We start from the raw sequence: 19627 nt of genomic DNA, 5'->3' as shown, positions 1-19627 counted from the left end.
TTGTTAATGTTATTATCGAGTGGAAAAACAATTTTCATCATTGTTTAATAATTTAAAAAAAAAAAATTTTTTTATACAAAATACACAATAATACTGAGTAAAAATAAAATTAATTAATTATTTTTTGCAATCGAAAAAATGACATAAAAGAAAAGGTTATTAAAAACAGAGAAAACTTACAAAAAACAATTTCTTTTTGCGTAAATCTATTTTTAAAAATAAATTTAAAATATACATTATTTATGAAATTAGGAAAAATTTACTCAATATTGTGATTGATGGGAAATTGAATACCATTTTTGATATTTTCAAAGCCAAAGGAAAATGGCAAAAGTTCTACAACTGATGTTGATTGAATTTTCATTCTATCGGGAGATGTTAATAAAACCGGCATATCACCAAATTCGGTCATCATTTGACGGCACATTCCACATGGTGATGCATTTTTTGAGCCATGAATTATATCAGCTGCAACGGCAATTGCTGTGAATTTTCGTTTACCTTCGGAAATTGCTTTTCCAATTGCCACACGTTCAGCACAAATTGCAAGTGGATATGCAGCATTTTCCACATTACAACCAGTTGTTATTGATCCATCCTCACAACGTAAAGCTGCTCCAACTTTAAATTTACTATAAGGCGCATAAGCCATCTCGCGAACTGCTATACATTCCTTTACCAACTCCTGCATACTATTGTCTTGAAAAAATAAAAACTTCAATTCAAACGGAAATTTAATATAATCAATTAATGATCTTTTCAAAATTTTTATTATATAAAAAAAACTATTAATCAATTACTTAACGCGAATAAAATTCATTAATAATAATTAATTCAAAAATATTCTGACGGAATATAGAAATATATATATTTATTCTGATCAACTAATATTTATTATATTATATTTATAAGTAGTTATTTAATTAAATACTTAATTAGATATCTTAATTTAATCAATTACTAATTTTAATTTAATATTTATTACTCATTTAATTTCAATTTAATATTTATAAATTTGGGGGAACTCTCATAACAATTACAATTTGTTGTTTATAATTTCATAAAAGAGTAATAACAATTTTAGAAATAAAGTTATAAATAAAAAAAAAAAAATACGAACCAAGAGTATTAAAATCGACGATTTTTTCTGTACTCATTTTTAAAAAGTGAAAATTTCTTGAAGAAAAAAAAAACTAACACTAGCACATTAATTCCAGTCAGTTACCAACTATTTTCAGATACTGAATGACGAATAGTGCAGTGTCTAACTTTCTTTTTGGAGTAACAAAAGAAAATATTTCAACCTAACCTAAACTGAAAGTCGGAGGTGAAGGAACTAGTTTTCATAACAACCTTCTGCGCAGAGTTATTTTCTTAGAGTTGAACCTAAAGTTATGCTAAGAATAATTTATTTTTATATTTCTTTTTCTGGAAAATAAAAATAAAATAAAAATTCCAATTTTTCTAATACTTAAATTTTACAAAATAAAATAAAAGTGAACGTAACTTTCACAAATTATATAATATCAGTTAATATTCTAATGTAGTGATAAAAATTTATTAGTCTTCAAAGTTTAAAAAAAATGTTTATAATAAATTCTTATTATGTAAACTTTAATTTTGCAAAATTAAAAAAATTTATAAAGAAACAACTCATTTATATTTAATATAATAATTATAATGCAATAAATTAGGAAGGTAAATGTTAAATTTAAAGTTATAAAAAAGAATAGAGAAAAAATTAATTTTTAATATTTATTTACCTTATAGGAAATAGTCTTTATATGTACAATCCAAAATATACGAAAAATTCGAATTCATATTGGAATGGGTAGATCCTTTGCGACAAGAATTAAAATTTGTTCAGTATTGAAACACCAATTGTTGATATTTTTTGAAACTTTACACCAATTCTCTCCATATTTTGGTTCTGAAGCAATGCAACGTTTTTTCACATCCTCCTGTTGCTCATCAGTACCATGAAGTTTTTCAAATTTATAAAAATATGCCCAAGCATCTCCTAAATCGGGTCGCAATTTCACTGTTCGATTAAACCAATCTCGACACTTTGAAATTTTACTCTCACTCCAAAATAATCTGTAATTTCAAAAAGAAATATATAATATATAATATATATCGAGAAGAAAAAAAATACATACTTGGAAACAGCAAGAAGAACATGTGCATCGTGTTCACATTTTTTTAAAGCATCGACACTCTTCATTTTTCTTTGTGGCCTCGATTCCATGAAAATTGCTTCCGCCCACAATAATCCCGAATTTGGACATTCTTGCAATGCCTTTGCCATTAATGTATGCGCCATATTATGTGTCGCTGAATTTTGATTTTCAATTCTCACTGCCTCAAGCCATAATTCATCATTCTTTGGATTTCGCAATCGCGCTTTTTCCAAAACTGAACGCGCCTTTGTAACTCTACCCGAGCGACATTCTAAATGCGTCAAAAGCCTCCACAATGGAATTGAATTTGGACATTTCTTCATCTGTAATTTATATAAAAGAAAAAATTAAAAATTAATTACAATCTCTTGAAATTAGAATCATAGAAAGGAGATAGAGAAAAAAAAATTACCCCTTGATTGTAAGTAAGAAGAGCCTGTTCATTCATATTTTGTTGTTCTTCAATTTGTCCCTTCATCAACCATAATTTAGGAAAATCATCAAACATTTCGAGTGCTTCTTTCAATAATTTCAAAGCCGTATCCAAATTATTGAGCGCCCATTCAAGTTTTGCACTTTTCATCATAACACGTGGCGTTGGAGCTGATGCACGAGCCTTCGCTAAAAGACGTCTCGCTCTTTCATATTCTGAATTCTCAGATTCTAATTTTACAGCCGCCAACCAAATTTCCTCTGAATTTGGATTCGCCTGGAAAGCCAATGACAAAATCCCTCTTGCTGCCGGAACATCGCCCTTAATAATAAAAAAGAAAATTAGTTTGAATTTGAAAACTACGGATATTAAAAAAAAAAAAATACTTACAGCCAACCATTTCGATTTTGCTCCCATAAGCCAAAGAACTTCGCTCTTTGGACAATGAGCAACGGCTCGTTGCAACAAAGCTTCAAGAGATTCTCTTGTTCCATAAGTCTTCTCAAAATAAGCAGCTCTCATCCAAATGGACTTTTTACTCGGAAAAGTGCTCAAAGCGAATGCATAAACAGCTCGTGCACATTCTAACGCTCCTTGTTGAGCACACTAATTAAAAATAAAATTCAATATTAATTTTAAAATATAATAAAATACAGAAAAAAAAGATAATATTACCGTTTCTGCATCCTCCATCCAGGTATGTTTTCGATCCTCTTCCTCGACACCGCCTCCAATCACAGATTTAATAATCACCTGACAACAATGAACGGCACCAGCTTTTTCTGCTTCCATCGCTTCTTTAAACCAATGTTCTCTATTAATTTCCACTCCATTTGCACTTAACGATGAAATAGCGCGCTCAATAATTTTCTCCACCATATGCTTATTTCCATTTGCCTCCTCAAGTTTTGCTGCCGTTGTCCAAATTTGTCGATCAGTGGGAATATTTTCTCGCGCTTTATTTAAAACTTTACGCGCATTATCATAGGTTTCTAATCGCGCTAAAGCTAACCATAAATCAACGCTCGTTGAACAACATTCAACAGCTCGACTCAATAAAATTCTCGCATCCTCTGGCTCTTCTAATTCAACAGCTGCTTTCCATAATCTCACCGAATTTGGAATATGCTCCAATGCCTTACGATAAACACGTCGTTTTGCTTTTGTCTCCGTCTCTAAATCAGCGGCTTTTATCCAAATTCTCACCGAAGTTGGTATATGACGTACAGATTGTGCAATAACTGCTTTAGCAGTGTCCGCCGGTTGTAATCTCGCTGCCTCAAGCCATAAATCCTCTGACGTTGGATTTACTTCACATCCTTTCATTATTAAATTACGTGCCGCTTGAACTTTACCCGTTACTTCCTCCAAACGAGCTGACGCAATCCAAGCTGGTGGATGATTTGGATTTGTTTCACGTACCGATTTCAAAAGTAATCGCGCCTTCTTTATATCACTAAAAGAAAAAAGAAATTACATTCTCAAAATTTTTAAAAATTCAAAAAAAAGAAATTACTCACTTGATATCACCACCATAGGTCGGAATCATACTTTGTAAATCAGTGAGATAACCCTTCGGATCAACAACCGTTTGTCCGGCAACAGAATCCGAAACTTGACTTAATTTCACATCCATAAGTGTATTTCTAGCTTGACCAATTTTTCTTAAATCTAAATCACCAGTTGGTGTTAACATACCAGGTGTTGTAACACCAGGCATCATTGACGCCAATCCACTTGTTGGATCAATACTCGATGTTGTTTCACCGCCTAAATTTCTTGAAAGAACCGAATCAGGCAACGGTGTAAATTTCTCAGCACGTGGATTTCTTTGTTTACGATTTCTTGCATCACCAACTTCAGGAATATTTTTCCATTCATCCTCCGTAACACTAACTAAATCACGTTTTAAATCAGAAAATTGTTGTTGTATTTTAGGTCGTTCCTGACGATAACGTTCCAATTCTTCCCTTAAACGTTTCTCTCGATATTCCTTACGTTTCTCATCCATTCGCTTATCAATTGCTTCATAAATTGCATCCGCTTCTTCATCGTCCTTGTCATATGGATCCTAATTAAAAAAAAAAACATTTTAGAAAAATTCAATTTTAAAAACTTAATAAATAATAAAATAAGTAACCTTGCTAAATAAAGAACCACCATAACCGGAAAATTCGTCATAATTAGAATCATTTAAATCCTCCTCGTCTTCCTCTTCCTCTTCTTTCTTTTTAGCCCGTTTAGTTGGTGGTGCATGTCTGTCATCTCTAAAAAATGCAATTTCAAAAATTATTATAAAACTATGAAATTTATTGAAATTAAATACTCACGAAACATCATTGGCATCACGTGCCGGTCCAATATCCGAACGAGTAGTAAATCCAGTTGCTCTATATTATAACAAAATAATCAAATTTGAGGTTAGAAAAATATACAAAAAATAATTTCTCTTAACGAAGTGAAAAAAAAAATTCATTAAAGATAAATTACCCTCTGCCAACGCCAGCAACATATCCTAAAGGTGCAGGAACACCAAGGAAATGTTTTTTATTTCTTGTTGACAACGATGCTGATGATGGAACTGCCATATTTTTGTCTTTCTCTTTATATATTATAAACAATTCGTTTCACCAACGAATTAAAAAAGATAATTAAACAACCTTACATTTAATGTAATATTGTCAATCCTTTCAGTTATATCAGATCATTTCTTTTTACAAAGAAATACATTAATGTTTATTTAAAACTTATATTTGTTTATTAATTTATCTCAGATTTTAACAATCACAAATCGTTGCATTGACTGCTGATACGACTCTAGTCAAGACAACGATTAACCTTAAACCGGAAATCGGTAGAGCCATCTAGTTACGAACAATTCCAAAGTGTGTTTGTTGTCAAATATTTTTTTTATCGCCGAAAAAGTTTAATATTAATAATCTTAAATAAATAATTATTTCCCAAAAACAAGAACCAGTTATTCTAAAAAGGTAAGTATTATCATATTATCAGTAAGTGTAAAATATTTACAAATTTATTTCTTAATCTGTCACTATAGCGGCATCTTAACCTATAAATACTACATTCAATTGTTTGTTTTATTTGCCAAAAAAATTAGTATTTACATTTTATTTTGTAGATGAGTCGTAAAGAAGCATTAACACAATTTATTCAACAAATTCATGGCCGTCCAGTGGTAGTTAAACTTAATAGTGGCGTTGATTATAGAGGTTAGTATTATATGCAAAAATTTTTTTTTGCATGTTTATAAGTTTGTGTATAATTTATTCTTAAGATTTTAATTGGAAAAATGTGATTAATAAACATATATCTTTAATTCACAGGTGTCTTGGCCTGTCTTGATGGATACATGAATATTGCTTTGGAACAAACCGAGGAATACGTTAATGGTCAACTAAAAGACAAATACGGTGATGCTTTTATTCGTGGAAATAATGTTTTATATATAAGCACACAAAAACGTAGAACATAGTTTTTTTTAAGTTCTTTATTAAATATGAATTAAATGTAAGTATTTTTTTTTTTTTTGAATACATGAATTAATATACATATTGTTTTTTTTATATTTTAGTTCAACGGTAACAATAATTTATTAACCCTTTTATAAGAACAATGATAAACGCTATAGATTATATTGTAATGTAAATTTAAGTTTCATACTATTTTAAACTTTTAAAAATTTTGAAATACTTTTGATCTATTCAATCATTGATTCAGAGTCTTGAATTTGATGCTCATTATCAGTTGTCATTAATTCTTCATTATTCTGAGATTTTGTTTGAATTTCTGCAATTTCCTCATTTCTTTCTTCTCCATTTTGTGATTGATTTATTTCGTTGTCCAAAGTTTTAGCGTCATTTGAAGATTCTTCTGCAAATTTTTTAATTAACAAACAAGTGGAAAATTATTAAATTTTATTTTTATTACCTGTTGACATTTGAACCGAAGTGTCTTTATTACCAGGAATTTCTTGGGCTTTTTTAGCAGCTTCTAATTCTTGTAGTCGTCTAATTGTTGCTTGTTTTCGTTCAATGGCTATCATTCGATTTCTCTCCATTCTTTGTTTCACTTCATCAGATAATTCTGGTTCGGAATTTTTTGTTACAACGGGAGGATTAACGGATGCCAATAAATCATCAAAAGCAGTCGAAGAATTAATAGTCGTTTCATTTTGTCTCTGTTTATCAATTTGTTCTGCAAGTAATAAATCGAATTCTTCTTGTGGTGTAGCATCTTCTCGTCTCTCGTCATCGTCGTCATCATCATTAACAAATTCCGGTGTTTTAAAATCATCATCAGCTGAAATGTCGCCTAATCTGTATTTTTTTAAAAATACTTGAAGATCACGTTTATTGCCTAAATGTGCAACTTTTGCAAGACAATCGTCGTAATTAAATTTTGGATATATTCTATGACACCAATGTTCAATACGTTTCATAATACGATCAAGATCCTCTTTTTCTCGACCTTGACCATAATATTTGAAACCTTCAAAATATTTTTCAATTTTATGCACACCTTTTGGTCCTTTCAATAAATCAGTTGTCAATCTTGGTGCAAGATTTTTTGCACGTCTAACAGCAGGTGTAACTTCCTTTTTTACATTATCTTCATTATCTTCTTGAGCTTCCAACATTTGACCTTGATCATTATGAAGTTCATCTCCACTTGCACGATCGCTGTCATCATGATTATCGTTATCACCGATCAAATCTAAAACATCCTCACCGTCCGATTGTTCTCTACGTAATGACATTGTTTTAATTTGTTCGAAAACAATTTATTTATTTAATAAAACTTTATTTTAACTATCCAAAATGATAAATAATAAGAAGACGAAATAACCTGGATCTGTCACTATATAGAAATGACACTTTCCCGCCAAATTCTAGAAAATATAACCTTACTTTTTGTGCAAGAGAGCGTGCCCTTTCGTCATTTTATATTTTCGCTATATTAAGGTATTTTTAAATTTTAATAATTTGAAGGAATTTTCTTAAAGAAACTTGAATTATGAATTGATTATTTAAAAAAAAACAGAAGTGAAAAATAGAAAGTGAAATCTTCTACATTCTACTGGAAAACCGTTAGGATTCTAGAAAGTCACTGTCCGCGTTGTCAACTTTATCTTTATCAATAATTTCGGATTCTTTATCACTTGTATCTCTGTGTCCTTCGTCACACTCGTTAATATTTTTGAAAAAAGACACTAACAATCGTTTATTTAAAACATCTGTTTGTGTCAATTCACGAACAGGTAGATTCTCATTCTGTTGCACTTCCTTTGGCTGTTCATCTTGCAATTTATTTAATTTGCTTTGATCACCATTTATCGGCGTTCCAGGCATTCTATTTTTATTTAATTTATAAATTAAAATGATAGAATACAAATATTTATTTATTTTACTTAATTTTCAGATGCAACAATTGTGAAAAAAAAAGAATTGAACGGAAGATAACCTCAAAAAAAATTGACATCACGGAATAACGCGCATGAGTGCAGAAATAACCGGTAAAAGGTATGTTTTTAAATTAATTAATTAAAAACAAACAATTTTTTATTTATTATTATTAAAGAAAATTTCTTTTTTTTTTACATTTGTTGATATAAATATAACAATAATAATTTTTGTTTTGGAAAAATTCTTTCTGCTCATACATATATTTCTTTTTATATTTATGTTAATTAATTTTAATATTAATTTACATTTCAATATTATTTTTTACGCTTTATTGTGAAATTAATTAAAACATAATTTTGGTTTTCACAATGTTTTTTTTAAAGTGAAATTTAAAGTTCATAGAATAATAAATAGAAAATAATAATATAATTAATTATATTCTTAATAAATTTAATATGAATGAATTTTTACTGAAGTTACAGTTCGAAAGGGATAATATTCCCCTCTTACCCGTATTTTCGAAATTCTGTCATTTCTTAATTGAGTACAATATTGACTAAATTATTTCTAATGAAATAACAGGAAAAATCAGTGAAATTATCAGAAAATAAAGAAAAATTAGTGTTAGATGAAAAATAGTGACGAAAAAAAAAAATTAGGAAAGTAAAAGTATAATCTTATAAATCATTGCCATTGCCACTTGCAAATCAGACTTCTTCGCCACGTGGTACAACTTCATTCAACCGCATGGTGAAATAAAATAGTGTGCTCACATTCAAAGAACGTGGCGTGACACAGTGATGACTGTTCACTCACCACATTATAAATACCTTAGTATCTATGAAACGTTTACCCGGTGCAGACTGCAACTAAACTTTTAACTGTAAATCAGACATTTGTACATAGTGCTCCAAAGTGTAACGGGACGGCAAACGAAAATATTAACAAAAATAATTATTTAAATAATTTCCTTATTCCATATTTTAAAAAAAAAATAAATCAGTTGTTATTTTCAATAACCTGTTTTAGTAAAATACAAAAAAAAAAAAGTCGTACAATTAACAAGGTCAAGTTCACGAACAGGTTTTCGAAAATTACTTACAACACACTGTCAGGCGATTTATCAAAGTAGGTAAATTTCCATTTACACATGTGGTTTTTATTTATTTATTTTCTTTTTATAAATAAATGATTGACTAATCATTTAAAAACGTCAAATAAAAATTACGATGCACTGAAATTTATTTAAAATTTAGAATTATATTCAAAATTAGCAAATTAATTCAAATAGCATTTTATTTTAAATAGTAATAATTGACAATAATAATAATTATGTAAATTATTATTATCATATTTTTCTTAATTGTAACTTCTTTTTGTAACAATGTCATACGTTTAAAGAATTATTTATTTGACTTTATGATAAGCTATGTTCGTTAATATTTTTCTTTTTTTAATTATAATTTTGTTACATAGTTGAAAATAAGTAACATATCAACAATGTAATTTAAAATAATTATTTTTTTCTTTTACGAACGTTTTTTTAACCTATTATTCATTAATTAAAATAAATTATTCATATATGCTAAATACATATTTCATTAATTAATTTATTTTTTTTAAATTAAATTTTATAAAAACAAACAAAATAATTAATTTCGTATAATGACTTTTATTTGAAATTAGTAAAAGATTATTGAAATAATTGCATTTATTCAAATTTAAATTGCGTAATAAATGATAATGTTTGATACAATTATATCATTTTGACAAGACTTCAGAAATTGATAAAAATAAAAAATATAAATCAAGTATTTTAGATGCGCAAGTCATTAAATCGTATATAAAATTATTTTAAACTTAATTACCGATTAGCTGATTGCAATCTTTTGGTGTCACTTGTTATTGCTTTTATAATAATTTTATTTTTTTTTTGAGAAAGTGATGGAAAATTTTTTTTAATATAAATGAGTTACTTATATAAAAAAAATTTATGAAAACAATTGAAAATTTTATCACTTTTATTTGTTCAAAGTACTTTGTTATTAAAATAATTGTTATGTTGACAACCTTAGATTCTCTATTTACCCTAGAACTCAATTTCAGTCTATTAATTTCTGATTTATGCAGACAACAAGTAAACTGATGTCTACGCAACTTAAAGTTAAGATCAATATTTTATAATATTTATATCTCGAATGTCTTTGAGCTGAAATAAATTTTGATGACATTTTAGGTATAAATTTTTTTTTTTTAAGATAAGTCAATTATTATTGAAGTTTAAATAAATTTAAATATTTAGAGTTGATATAAAAAATATGTATTTAGAAATTCATAATGAAAATTTTATGAAATATTTTTTTAATTAATTTTGATTAAATTATAATGTTATTAAACTTTACGAAAATGATATTACAATTATTTTTTTTTGAATATTAATATAATGAAAGCTTTATTTTGATAATAATTTACCTGTATTTTGATAGATATAGTCTATTATAATAATGTGATTATATTAATTGGTCATTTATTGTTTGGTAATTAAAACAACATATAAAATTATAATCAAATGTGGGTTAATTTGTTTTTGACTGAATTTTAATTAAATTTTTATGCATCTAATTTTTATTTACATATATGTAATCAATAATAATTTGTGTCACTTAAATCAATTTCCGGAAAAGCATAAAGTAAATGAATTTTTCCCCCTTGCAATTACCTGATATATTATATATTTTGTAAATTGTACATATTTACATTTTTTTTTTATTTGTTATACTTACATTCTAATTAATTATTTTTTTTTTAAATAATAAGTATCAATATTTTATTTAAAAATTATATAAATATATAATAAATTTGAACATAAGACACGAAAGAAAAAATTTTTCACTTTGCAATTTTTATAGATAATCATAATGTAAATTATTATCGCGTGATTTAAAAAAAAGGTGAACATAAATTTTTTAAATTATTTTATTTGAATAAAAAAGATTTTAAAAAAATGAAGAAGGTCAAGTAAATGAACAGAAGGAAATTTTTTCCATATATTAATAGACTAATGTACGCATTGATATAGCTAAAGATAATTCCATTATCATTTTCCTGATCTAATAAACCTCCCTATGTGTATTTCAAAAATATTTTCTTTATAATATTATAATTTTTTCCCTCTTCACTGTTTATTAAATTTATTATTAATAAAAAACAAATAATAGATAAAAATAAAATTCAAAAATGAAAAAAAAATAATATGAAAAAAAATTTTTATTCCATTTTTTGTATTTTTGAAAAATAGTAAACATTTTTTAATTTTGCATATAATGTCTTCATTTGATTAATATTAAAAGCGTTTTACAAAATTGTTTATTTCCTGAAATAATGTAATAGCACTTTATTTGTCTTTTTTTTAATTTTTTTTTGTCATGTAATATGTATATATCTTAAAATTGTTTTAATTTACTGAATTTTTCTTCAACACGTGATCCAATTCTTTTATGTAAAAATATTAATGTCATATATTAATGATTGAAAAGAAAACCAAAAGATCTTATATACGACTTACTTAATAATACATTTAACGTATCAATTATTTTATTTTTTTTTTATTGTCTGCAATTCATTGCATGTAATTCTTGTTTTAATGATAAGAGTCAAATGTGCAAACTCTTGATGAGTTTGTTTATTTTTCACTATTTGCGGAAATTTAATAAAAATCATTATAAAAGATAAGATATTGGGAAAAATAAGAAAACTGTTAGTGATCGTTAAAAAAGAGAAAAAGAAAAATTAAATATTAAAGTATATTTGCTTTAATTATTATTTGCTTATTCTCAAAGCAAACAAAGTCACTTTTCTTGTTGATTATTATAAAAAAAAAATAATTAACAATTGAAAAAATTGTATATTTATTTTTAGAGTAATTAAAAAATTTACAGACATTCGTCTCTTTTTTTTTGAAAATTTTCTCTATTTTTGGAAAATAAAAATAAAAAAATATTTTAAAAACAAGTAAAAAATGCGAAATTAAACCAGGTGTTCATACCAGGTGTGAAGTTTAAATTTACCGCCATAATATGGGGTGATGCTTTGATATTATTGATTTCTGTGCGCCTTTCAAGCACCAGTTTTGTAAAAACAGTTCACGACGCAACTAATATTTCATAAAAGTTCGTAAAAATGGTTATCTTTATTTATAAAGGTATTTAATTTTTATATTAAAAATCTTTTTGCTAGATAAATTATTTATTTTTTGTTTAAAAAAAGATAAGCAACTGTTTATAAATTTTCATATTATTTGAGAAAAAAAAATAAAAAGAACATTTTTAAACATCGACCGTGGCATTGAAGTCATAGGAGTGCCACAAGATACAATGTTTAAATATTTAATATCTCATGAATCTTATTAATAAATTAAACTATTGTTATGACAAAAAAAAAAAAATTTGCAAGCATATTTGAAAATATTTGGCATAATTTAAAAAATAACTCCAAAAAGTTTCACGCGCGATTCTTCAAATTATTATAAATATTTAAAAAAATTTTTTTAAATATTTTATACAGTATTAAATTAAGAAATATTTGTCTAAATTGAAAAAAAACGAAAAAAAATTTAAATTTGTAAAATAAAATCGTTTGAAGTTATAAGAGAAAAAATTTAAAATATTTGAAAAAGCGAAAAAAATTGCAGATAAAGTTATCTAATGAAAAAAGTTCGTTTAAAGAAATTATTTTAATGAAAATTTACTACTAAGGTATATGGCAATTGAATTATTTATGTATTTTTTAAGTTTTCTTTTTTCCTAAAGAACGAGTGTGTTTAAGTTCGTGTCATGAATATGTATCTTATCGCTAAACATTTTTTTTATCCCATCTCTAAAGTGCAAAATGTCTTTTTTTTTTTTTTGTTTTTTTTATTTACTGATTTAAAGAAAATAATTTAAATCTCTCGTGATAGAGTTATCTTTATGTCCCTGTTATTCTTAATATAAAAACTAATTAATTTTTTGAACAGTACTTTAATTTATTTCATAATAATTTTTGGCAATTATGTTTTCTAATTATTTATTTTCAATTTGAATTTTCATTATTTGCAATTTAAATATAGTTTTTTTTATGAACAAAAAAAGAAAATTAATTAATTTTTCGATTAATTATTTTCATTTTTATAATTTAAATAAATAAAATTAATTTATTATATACCAAATATAATATTTTAATTGAGAAATATTTTTTTTTTGTAAAATAACAAAATTAAGTTGAAAATTCCGGATTTAATTGGAATTTGAAATATAAATACATAAAAGCAGTTTTTCAAAGTATTATAATTATCAAGAAACATCTCGCTAACTTTTTTTTATGTTACGTCCTTGTTTGCATTTGCGTAATTAACACTAAATGTTTATATCTTCTCGTACTTTGACCGTACATTACTTGAGGTATAGTAATGATCAAATGTGTGAATTATTAATACTTCTTTTGAATATCAGCTAATTTTTTTTACGTCCTTGTCATTTAAAATTATGTTATAAAATTAATTATATTACTATAATATATAAAAAATTATAGATATAAACAATGGAAAATAAATAATTAATTCTTTAATAATTAATTTTTTTTCGAAATTTTTGTTATAAATTATTTAGAAAATTAAATTTCAAAAGAAATTTATAAAACTTTAATTAAATTTAAAAAAAAAATTAATTTATTTTTCATTCCTTCTGAATTTATAATTACTTTGAATAATTATTTTCATTTAAATTAGATTTCTTAGAATTTTTATAACAGAAATGTTTATAATTGTCTGCACAGCATAAATTGTATAAAATTGATTACACATGATAAAAGAAAATTGAATTCAAATTAGTTTAAAAAAAAATCATAAATCAATTATTAAAATATTTAATATTTTTTTATATTTTAAATTAATTTAAAAAAAAAATAATTTCTTTTGTTTAGCCAAAACTTTATGAATAAATGTCTCATATGGTTCTATTTTGAAAAATGCAATTTTACTTTTTTTCGCCTCCAAAATCATTCACAAAAGATGTCTCTTGACCCGATTCATATACAATAATTCATCGGTCAATGAACACGTATTGATTGTCACATAATCTTTCCACTTTCGTATATATAAAGTACTAATCGAACTGTTGAATAATCAGAGTATTTCATAACTTTATAATCATACACGCGATGTTTATAATATAATTTTCTTGAAAAATAAAAAAATAAAAAAAAAGTTCAAAGACACAGGAATTAGATAAGAAAAGAAAAAGAATTAATTAAATTTTAATTATATAAATTAAAATTAAATTTATTGCAATTGATTGAATAATTTAATTTTTATAATGAAGTGCAGTTGGCTGGTTAAAATTAACAATTTTTGAATAAAAGATTTTTTTTTAGTATTTTTCTTTCCTTTTTTTTTGCTGCTTTGTATTTAGTGAATTATTCTTTTTCCTTTAAAATATTTGAAATTTTTTTTTTTTTTTTAGAAAATGTTAATTTCCCTTTTTTTTCTTTTACAACGAACTTCTTTTTTTCTTATTTTCTCAGGGTCACGTTTTTTATTCTCGTCTTATATGAATAATAATTAACAATGGTTGCCAGACAAAATGAATTATAAAATTGCTTATTATTTGTCAATGGGAAACAGAGTCATCTAATCTCTTATATTTTACGACAATTTAAGAAACTTATGTTAATAGTATTTAATTAGTTTACGTATATGCAAAAATAATGCAGTATAATAGAAAGCAATAAGTGTGTTTATAAGGGGAAAACGAAAGAAGATAGAAAGGTATTGGTTTTAAAAAATTTGCAAATTATACGAAATTTCAATATGAATGAAAAGAGTAGAAATAAAATTAGTATAATAATTTATGCAAAATTAAAATTTATATCACTTTACACATCAGGTAATTTAATTATATAATTTGACCATTAATGTGCACTTTATTTTAGCATTTTATTTGTTTATACACAATTTTATAAATTAATATAATTTCCAATTATTTTTTTTTTCAATAAAATAATTTTTTTCAGATAATATGGCTACGATACAGCCAGTTACCAATGGGATTCTAAATGGCTTCACGAAAAAAGAAAAGGTGAGATTTTAATTTATTTACTATTTTAAATGTTAAAATAATTCAAATTAACAAATAATTGAATTCATTTTTTTTTAGAATAGAGAAAATTTCTTTTTTTGATTTTTATTATTTATTTCTAGATAATAACCATGGATAATGTTCAGTATCTCAGAGCGAGCGAAACAGGACTCGATGGTAAGAATTTAATTATAATTTATAATTTTATCAGAAAATAAATTTTTTTTTTTGTATTTCAGGTCCCGATCAAGTTTTATATTCAGAGGTGGATACGACAACTGCAGCTAATGGACGAATAAGAATAAAAGTGGAAAAAAATAATGTAATTGAATCAATCTCAGTTCCTGGACTTTTAAAAAAAATAGCTAAAAATTATCCTGAAAATATTGCTCTTGTATCGAGACCTGAACCAAGTGGCAAAAGAATTAGTTACACATACAAGTTTGTATATTATTTTTTATATAATTGTAAATATTTATTGAATCCAATATTATTAAACAATTTGTTTTAAAAATAGGGAATATGAAACGCAAGTGAGATTAGTGGCCAAAGCATTTATAAAATTGGGTTTGGAACGACATCATAGCGTTTGTATTTTAGGATTTAATAGTCCACAATGGTTTATAGCAGATGTGGCTGCAATTTATGCAGGGTAAGAAATCAGAATAATTAGTAAAAAGATATTAATAATAGTTTTTTAAATAATATCGATTTTTTTCACAGAGGATTTGCTGCAGGAATTTACACAACAAATTCACCTGAAGCATGTCAATATTGTGCCGAGAGTAGTCGTGCAAATATAATAGTAGTAGAAGATGCTAAACAATTGGAAAAAATTTTAGAAATTAAAAAAAATCTTCCTCATTTAAAAGCAATTATTCAATACGAGGGAATAGTCAAAGACAAGAGTGTATTAAGTGTGAGTATTATTGAAAATATTTTATTATTTACATTAATAATATAAATTCTATAAATTTTTTTTGTTTTTTTTTTTAGTGGCACGATGTCGTCGAAATGGGAAAGAAGGAATCTGACGATAAATTGGAATCAATTCTTAGAACAATGGGAGTTAATGAATGTTGCACTTTAGTTTATACGGTAAGAGAAAATAGTATTTGTATAAAAATTTCCATTTTTTATGTATTTAATTTTTTTTAATATTTTAATTGACAGTCAGGAACAGTTGGAAATCCAAAGGCTGTAATGTTGAGTCACGATAATATTTTATATGACGCACGAGTGATTATTGACTCTATTGGAGTTAAAAATGGCAGCGAAGTTGTAGTGAGCTTTCTACCTTTGTCTCATGTTGCTGCGCAGGTAAAAATCATTTTTACAAAAATAACAATTTTAAAATAGATAAAAAAAATATATAAGGTAATTTTATTTTGAAATTACAGTTGGTTGATATATTTGCGACAATGATGATTGGTGCCACGGTTTATTTTGCTGATAAAAATGCCCTAAAAGGTAGTTTAGTTAATACATTGGTGGAAGCAAGGCCTACAATTTTTCTTGGTGTACCAAGAGTATGGGAGAAGATTTATGAAAAAATGCAATTGGTTGCACGCAATAATGGTCCAATAAAAAGTTGGATTGCAAGTTGGGCAAAAGCTCAAGGACTTTTTTATAATATGAATAAAATGAATGGTATTGATTATCGACATTGGGGATATTTATTTGCCAAATGGCTTGTTTTTAATAAGGTGAAGGGAGCATTGGGCTTTGATAGATGTAATCTTTTTGTCACCGCCGCCGCACCACTTGGTATTGAAATCAAAAAATATTTTATGAGCCTCGATATTCCCATTCTAGAAGCGTACGGTATGTCCGAATGTAGCGGTGCTCATGCCTTAAGCCTCAACGATCGTTACAGGTAATTTAATAAAAACTTTTTTTAAAATTTAGTATTTATTAAAAAAAAAAAAAAAATGTAATCATTGTTTTCTTTCAGATTGGGAAGTGTTGGTCCTACTCTTAAGACATTAAATTCAAAATTAGACAATTTAGATAATACAGGTGAAGGAGAAATTTGCATGGGTGGTCGTCATGTTTTTATGGGGTACTTAAATGAGCCTGAAAAGACACGTGAAGCCAAGGATGATAAAGGATGGCTACATAGTGGCGATTTAGGTAGAATAGATGGCGATGGATATCTCTATGTCACGGGGAGAATTAAGGAACTTATAATTACTGCCGGTGGTGAGAATGTGCCTCCAATTCACATTGAACATTTAGTGCTAGCAGAATTGCCAGCGTTGAGTAATGCAATGTTAATTGGTGATAGAAGAAAATTCCTAACAATTCTAGTCACTTTAAAGGTAAATAGAATTTTAAATAAAAATTAATTTCAAATTCTTATTTTTCTAATAAAAAAAATTTTTCTTTAGACTGAAATGAATATTGATACGGGTGAACCTTTAGACACATTGTTGCCTGATACAAAAACGTGGCTTAAATCAATTGGAAGCAAAGCAACGACACTTTCAAATATAATAGAAACTCGTGATCCATTGGTGAGGGTTTTTTTTTCTCCAATTAAAAATTTTTTAAATATAATAAATGTAAATAATTTTTTTTTATTATTCATAGGTGTATAAAGAAATAGAAAAAGCTATCGAAAGGGCAAATGAAAAATCGATAAGCAATGCACAGAAGGTGCAAAAATTCCAATTATTACCACATGACTTTTCCGTTCCCACTGGTGAATTAGGTCCAACGTTAAAAGTAAGACGAAATATAGTTCAAAAAATTTATTCAAATTTAATAGAAGAAATGTATAAGTAAATTCAACTTTTTCTTTTAAATTTAAAACACGATAAGTTGATAAATCAAATTAGATACGAAAAATATGCCGGGTTCCATATAATTTTATTTTCAATTTCAATTAACAAGAATTGTATCTTTTTTTTTTTTGTTTTTATTTACTTTAATTTAAAATCACATTTGTGATTTCAAATAAATTTTTTTTGAAAAGACAAGGCTCTAGTCTAGGCTTTGAAATATATATAAATATGAAATGCAATTTTATAAATGTACGTATGAATCAATACGCCAATATTAGTTTTTACACAAAATCGAGGAACATTTTTCTTTATTATTATTATTTTTTTTTTTAAATTAATATTTATAATTGAAATTAAAAATTTATTTAATATTTTGAGATTTATTTTATCAAATGATTATGTATAATTATTTTAAATTTATTATTTGGAAATTTGTACGAGACTTCATTATCTCGAATACTCATGATGATGATCGATGTTTCTCTATATAAAATATAATAATCGTTAAAAAAAAGACCTTGTTATAAAATTGTAAATAATTTCCACGGAAAAATTCTTTTGTGTTAAAAAAGAATTTTTCTGAAACAAGGTTCTTTTTTTTCATTTAATCGTCGATGAAAAAGCAACTGAACGATAATGTGCTTTTGAAAAAGTCCAGTCTAATCTTAAAAAAAAAAAATAACATAACATAACGTGCCTTGTTGCTGAAAGAAGGGGTGGGTTAAAAATCAATTTTTCATTGACGAGAGTCAAAAACTCAAAAAATCATGCAGTATTTGAAGTTATAAAAAAAAAATTGCACAATTTTTTCTGGATGAATTTAAAAAAAAAAATGGCGTATAAATAAATTCAAGGTTGAGGATTGTTTATTTATTCTTTAAAATGAAAACTGTGATCGACGAACAATTTAAATTAGAAGTTTTTGCAATATATATGTAATATTATATATTATATATATGTATTTGCGAATTTGTACTTAAAAAATTTCGTTTGTACAAAAAAGCAATTAGAGATGAAAAAAAAGAGCAAAAATTTTACGAAAAGTTTTGTTTCTATTTAAAAGCTTTTATGTAATAGTTAAGGATAATTCTAAATACTTTTTTATACTCAATGCAATTCCAAAAAGAATTGCATTTTTATATAGAAAATGAAAAATTGCTTATAAGAACAATTCGTAATTAATATTTAAGGGTCCAATTAACGGATTTTACTGTCGTCGACCACACATATCATTATTGAAGGATACTATTTAGACAAAATAAAATTTAAAAAAACTCCGCGAAATAGTTGATTTTTTTTTCTTTAACGACAGCGAATATGGTATTAACCACTTTTATTGTAGTAAAAATGTCAAAATTAAAATAGTCAATAAATGGTGACAGGCCAATCAGTGTACTTTTATTTTATGGAGCAGCATTTTGAAATTTTAATCGAAATCTGTTTTTTTTTTTTTTTTTTTAAAATAAAAAACAATGTTTGAATGACAATAATTGAGTATAAGCCGCAATCAAAATGTAATCTCGATAGCTATTTAAGAAAAATTGGTAATGCTCCATTGCAAATAATAATGTACATATGTAATATTCATAATTAAATTTTCTTGTTAATATTTTGCGTTTTATTTATCATAGATAACAATTTTTTTTTAGTGCTAGCAGCCAAAAAAAGTTAAAATAAAAATAAAACTTGAAAG

The 19627-nt window shown here is 25.7% G+C and overlaps 5 protein-coding genes across 11 annotated transcripts; 2 read left to right on the top strand and 3 right to left on the bottom strand.

Annotated features, from left to right (window-relative positions):
- Positions 1 to 189: 189 nt before the first annotated feature.
- LOC127290560 (cytidine deaminase-like) lies at positions 190 to 1269 on the bottom strand. The gene is made up of 2 exons (XM_051319237.1): positions 1121 to 1269; positions 190 to 699 (listed from the first exon to the last, which is right to left on the bottom strand). Exons 1-2 carry the CDS (start codon positions 1155 to 1157, stop codon positions 260 to 262), a joined length of 477 nt encoding a protein of 158 aa, XP_051175194.1. The 5' UTR covers positions 1158 to 1269; the 3' UTR covers positions 190 to 259.
- On the bottom strand, positions 1133 to 5401 carry LOC127290537 (pre-mRNA-processing factor 6). Of its 2 annotated transcripts, none has more exons than XM_051319176.1 (10): positions 5104 to 5401; positions 4944 to 5003; positions 4754 to 4880; positions 4134 to 4684; positions 3289 to 4069; positions 3004 to 3219; positions 2593 to 2934; positions 2160 to 2503; positions 1764 to 2097; positions 1133 to 1428 (listed from the first exon to the last, which is right to left on the bottom strand). In XM_051319176.1, the coding sequence occupies exons 1-9, from the start codon at positions 5199 to 5201 to the stop codon at positions 1818 to 1820; spliced, it is 2799 nt and encodes a 932-aa protein (XP_051175133.1). In that variant the 5' UTR covers positions 5202 to 5401; the 3' UTR covers positions 1133 to 1428; positions 1764 to 1817. The 2 variants fall into 2 exon arrangements, with proteins under 2 accessions (XP_051175133.1, XP_051175134.1); XM_051319177.1 differs by having other exon boundaries at positions 1133 to 1397.
- Positions 5402 to 5445: 44 nt separating this feature from the next.
- On the top strand, positions 5446 to 8078 carry LOC127290562 (U6 snRNA-associated Sm-like protein LSm6). Of its 2 annotated transcripts, XM_051319240.1 has the most exons (4): positions 5446 to 5603; positions 5753 to 5843; positions 5958 to 6141; positions 8053 to 8078. In XM_051319240.1, the coding sequence occupies exons 2-3, from the start codon at positions 5753 to 5755 to the stop codon at positions 6104 to 6106; spliced, it is 240 nt and encodes a 79-aa protein (XP_051175197.1). In that variant the 5' UTR covers positions 5446 to 5603; the 3' UTR covers positions 6107 to 6141; positions 8053 to 8078. The 2 variants fall into 2 exon arrangements, with proteins under 2 accessions (XP_051175197.1, XP_051175196.1); XM_051319239.1 differs by lacking the exon at positions 8053 to 8078 and having other exon boundaries at positions 5958 to 6183.
- LOC127290550 (protein TIPIN homolog) lies at positions 6011 to 7403 on the bottom strand. The gene is made up of 2 exons (XM_051319220.1): positions 6562 to 7403; positions 6011 to 6504 (listed from the first exon to the last, which is right to left on the bottom strand). Exons 1-2 carry the CDS (start codon positions 7388 to 7390, stop codon positions 6332 to 6334), a joined length of 1002 nt encoding a protein of 333 aa, XP_051175177.1. The 5' UTR covers positions 7391 to 7403; the 3' UTR covers positions 6011 to 6331.
- Positions 7549 to 19541, top strand: LOC127290540 (very long-chain-fatty-acid--CoA ligase bubblegum). Of its 5 annotated transcripts, XM_051319187.1 has the most exons (13): positions 7549 to 7595; positions 8053 to 8153; positions 15084 to 15148; positions 15271 to 15325; positions 15388 to 15589; positions 15666 to 15800; positions 15872 to 16067; positions 16145 to 16246; positions 16322 to 16468; positions 16549 to 17024; positions 17103 to 17469; positions 17539 to 17664; positions 17741 to 19541. In XM_051319187.1, exons 3-13 carry the CDS (start codon positions 15089 to 15091, stop codon positions 17933 to 17935), a joined length of 2061 nt encoding a protein of 686 aa, XP_051175144.1. In that variant the 5' UTR covers positions 7549 to 7595; positions 8053 to 8153; positions 15084 to 15088; the 3' UTR covers positions 17936 to 19541. The 5 variants fall into 5 exon arrangements, with proteins under 5 accessions (XP_051175144.1, XP_051175146.1, XP_051175145.1 ...); XM_051319189.1 differs by lacking the exons at positions 7549 to 7595; positions 8053 to 8153 and adding an exon at positions 8773 to 9168; XM_051319188.1 differs by lacking the exons at positions 7549 to 7595; positions 8053 to 8153 and adding an exon at positions 8774 to 9164.
- The last annotated feature ends 86 nt before the right edge of the window (positions 19542 to 19627 follow it).

This window comes from Leptopilina boulardi, unplaced genomic scaffold, assembly GCF_019393585.1.
Source record: "Leptopilina boulardi isolate dan_hultmark-lab unplaced genomic scaffold, ZJU_Lbou_2.1 LbouV2_70, whole genome shotgun sequence".
Lineage (NCBI taxonomy): Eukaryota > Metazoa > Arthropoda > Insecta > Hymenoptera > Figitidae > Leptopilina > Leptopilina boulardi.
Note: the sequence above shows the minus strand (reverse complement) of the source record. Positions and strands in the feature narration are given on the sequence as shown.

Bases quoted from the DNA above. Each gene is read 5' to 3' on its own strand.
- LOC127290560 (XM_051319237.1), bottom strand. From the start codon at position 1,157: ATGAGTACAGAAAAAATCGTCGATTTTAATACTCTTG. The intron at 700-1,120 runs GTTCGTATTTTT...TATTTTTTCAAG, and splicing joins CGTCGATTTTAATACTCTTG to ACAATAGTATGCAGGAGTTG.
- LOC127290537 (XM_051319176.1), bottom strand. From the start codon at position 5,201: ATGGCAGTTCCATCATCAGCATCGTTGTCAACAAGAAATAAAAAACAT. The intron at 2,935-3,003 runs GTAAGTATTTTT...TTTATTATTAAG, and splicing joins CAAAATCGAAATGGTTGGCT to GGCGATGTTCCGGCAGCAAG. The intron at 2,098-2,159 runs GTATGTATTTTT...TTGAAATTACAG, and splicing joins GTTCTTCTTGCTGTTTCCAA to ATTATTTTGGAGTGAGAGTA.
- LOC127290562 (XM_051319240.1), top strand. From the start codon at position 5,753: ATGAGTCGTAAAGAAGCATTAACACAATTTATTCAACAAATTCATGGC. The intron at 5,844-5,957 runs GTTAGTATTATA...TTTAATTCACAG, and splicing joins TAGTGGCGTTGATTATAGAG to GTGTCTTGGCCTGTCTTGAT.
- LOC127290550 (XM_051319220.1), bottom strand. From the start codon at position 7,390: ATGTCATTACGTAGAGAACAATCGGACGGTGAGGATGTTTTAGATTTG. The intron at 6,505-6,561 runs GTAATAAAAATA...AAAAATTTGCAG, and splicing joins TTCGGTTCAAATGTCAACAG to AAGAATCTTCAAATGACGCT.
- LOC127290540 (XM_051319186.1), top strand. From the start codon at position 12,216: ATGGTTATCTTTATTTATAAAG. The intron at 15,590-15,665 runs GTTTGTATATTA...TTTTAAAAATAG, and splicing joins AGAATTAGTTACACATACAA to GGAATATGAAACGCAAGTGA. The intron at 15,801-15,871 runs GTAAGAAATCAG...TTTTTTTCACAG, and splicing joins GTGGCTGCAATTTATGCAGG to AGGATTTGCTGCAGGAATTT.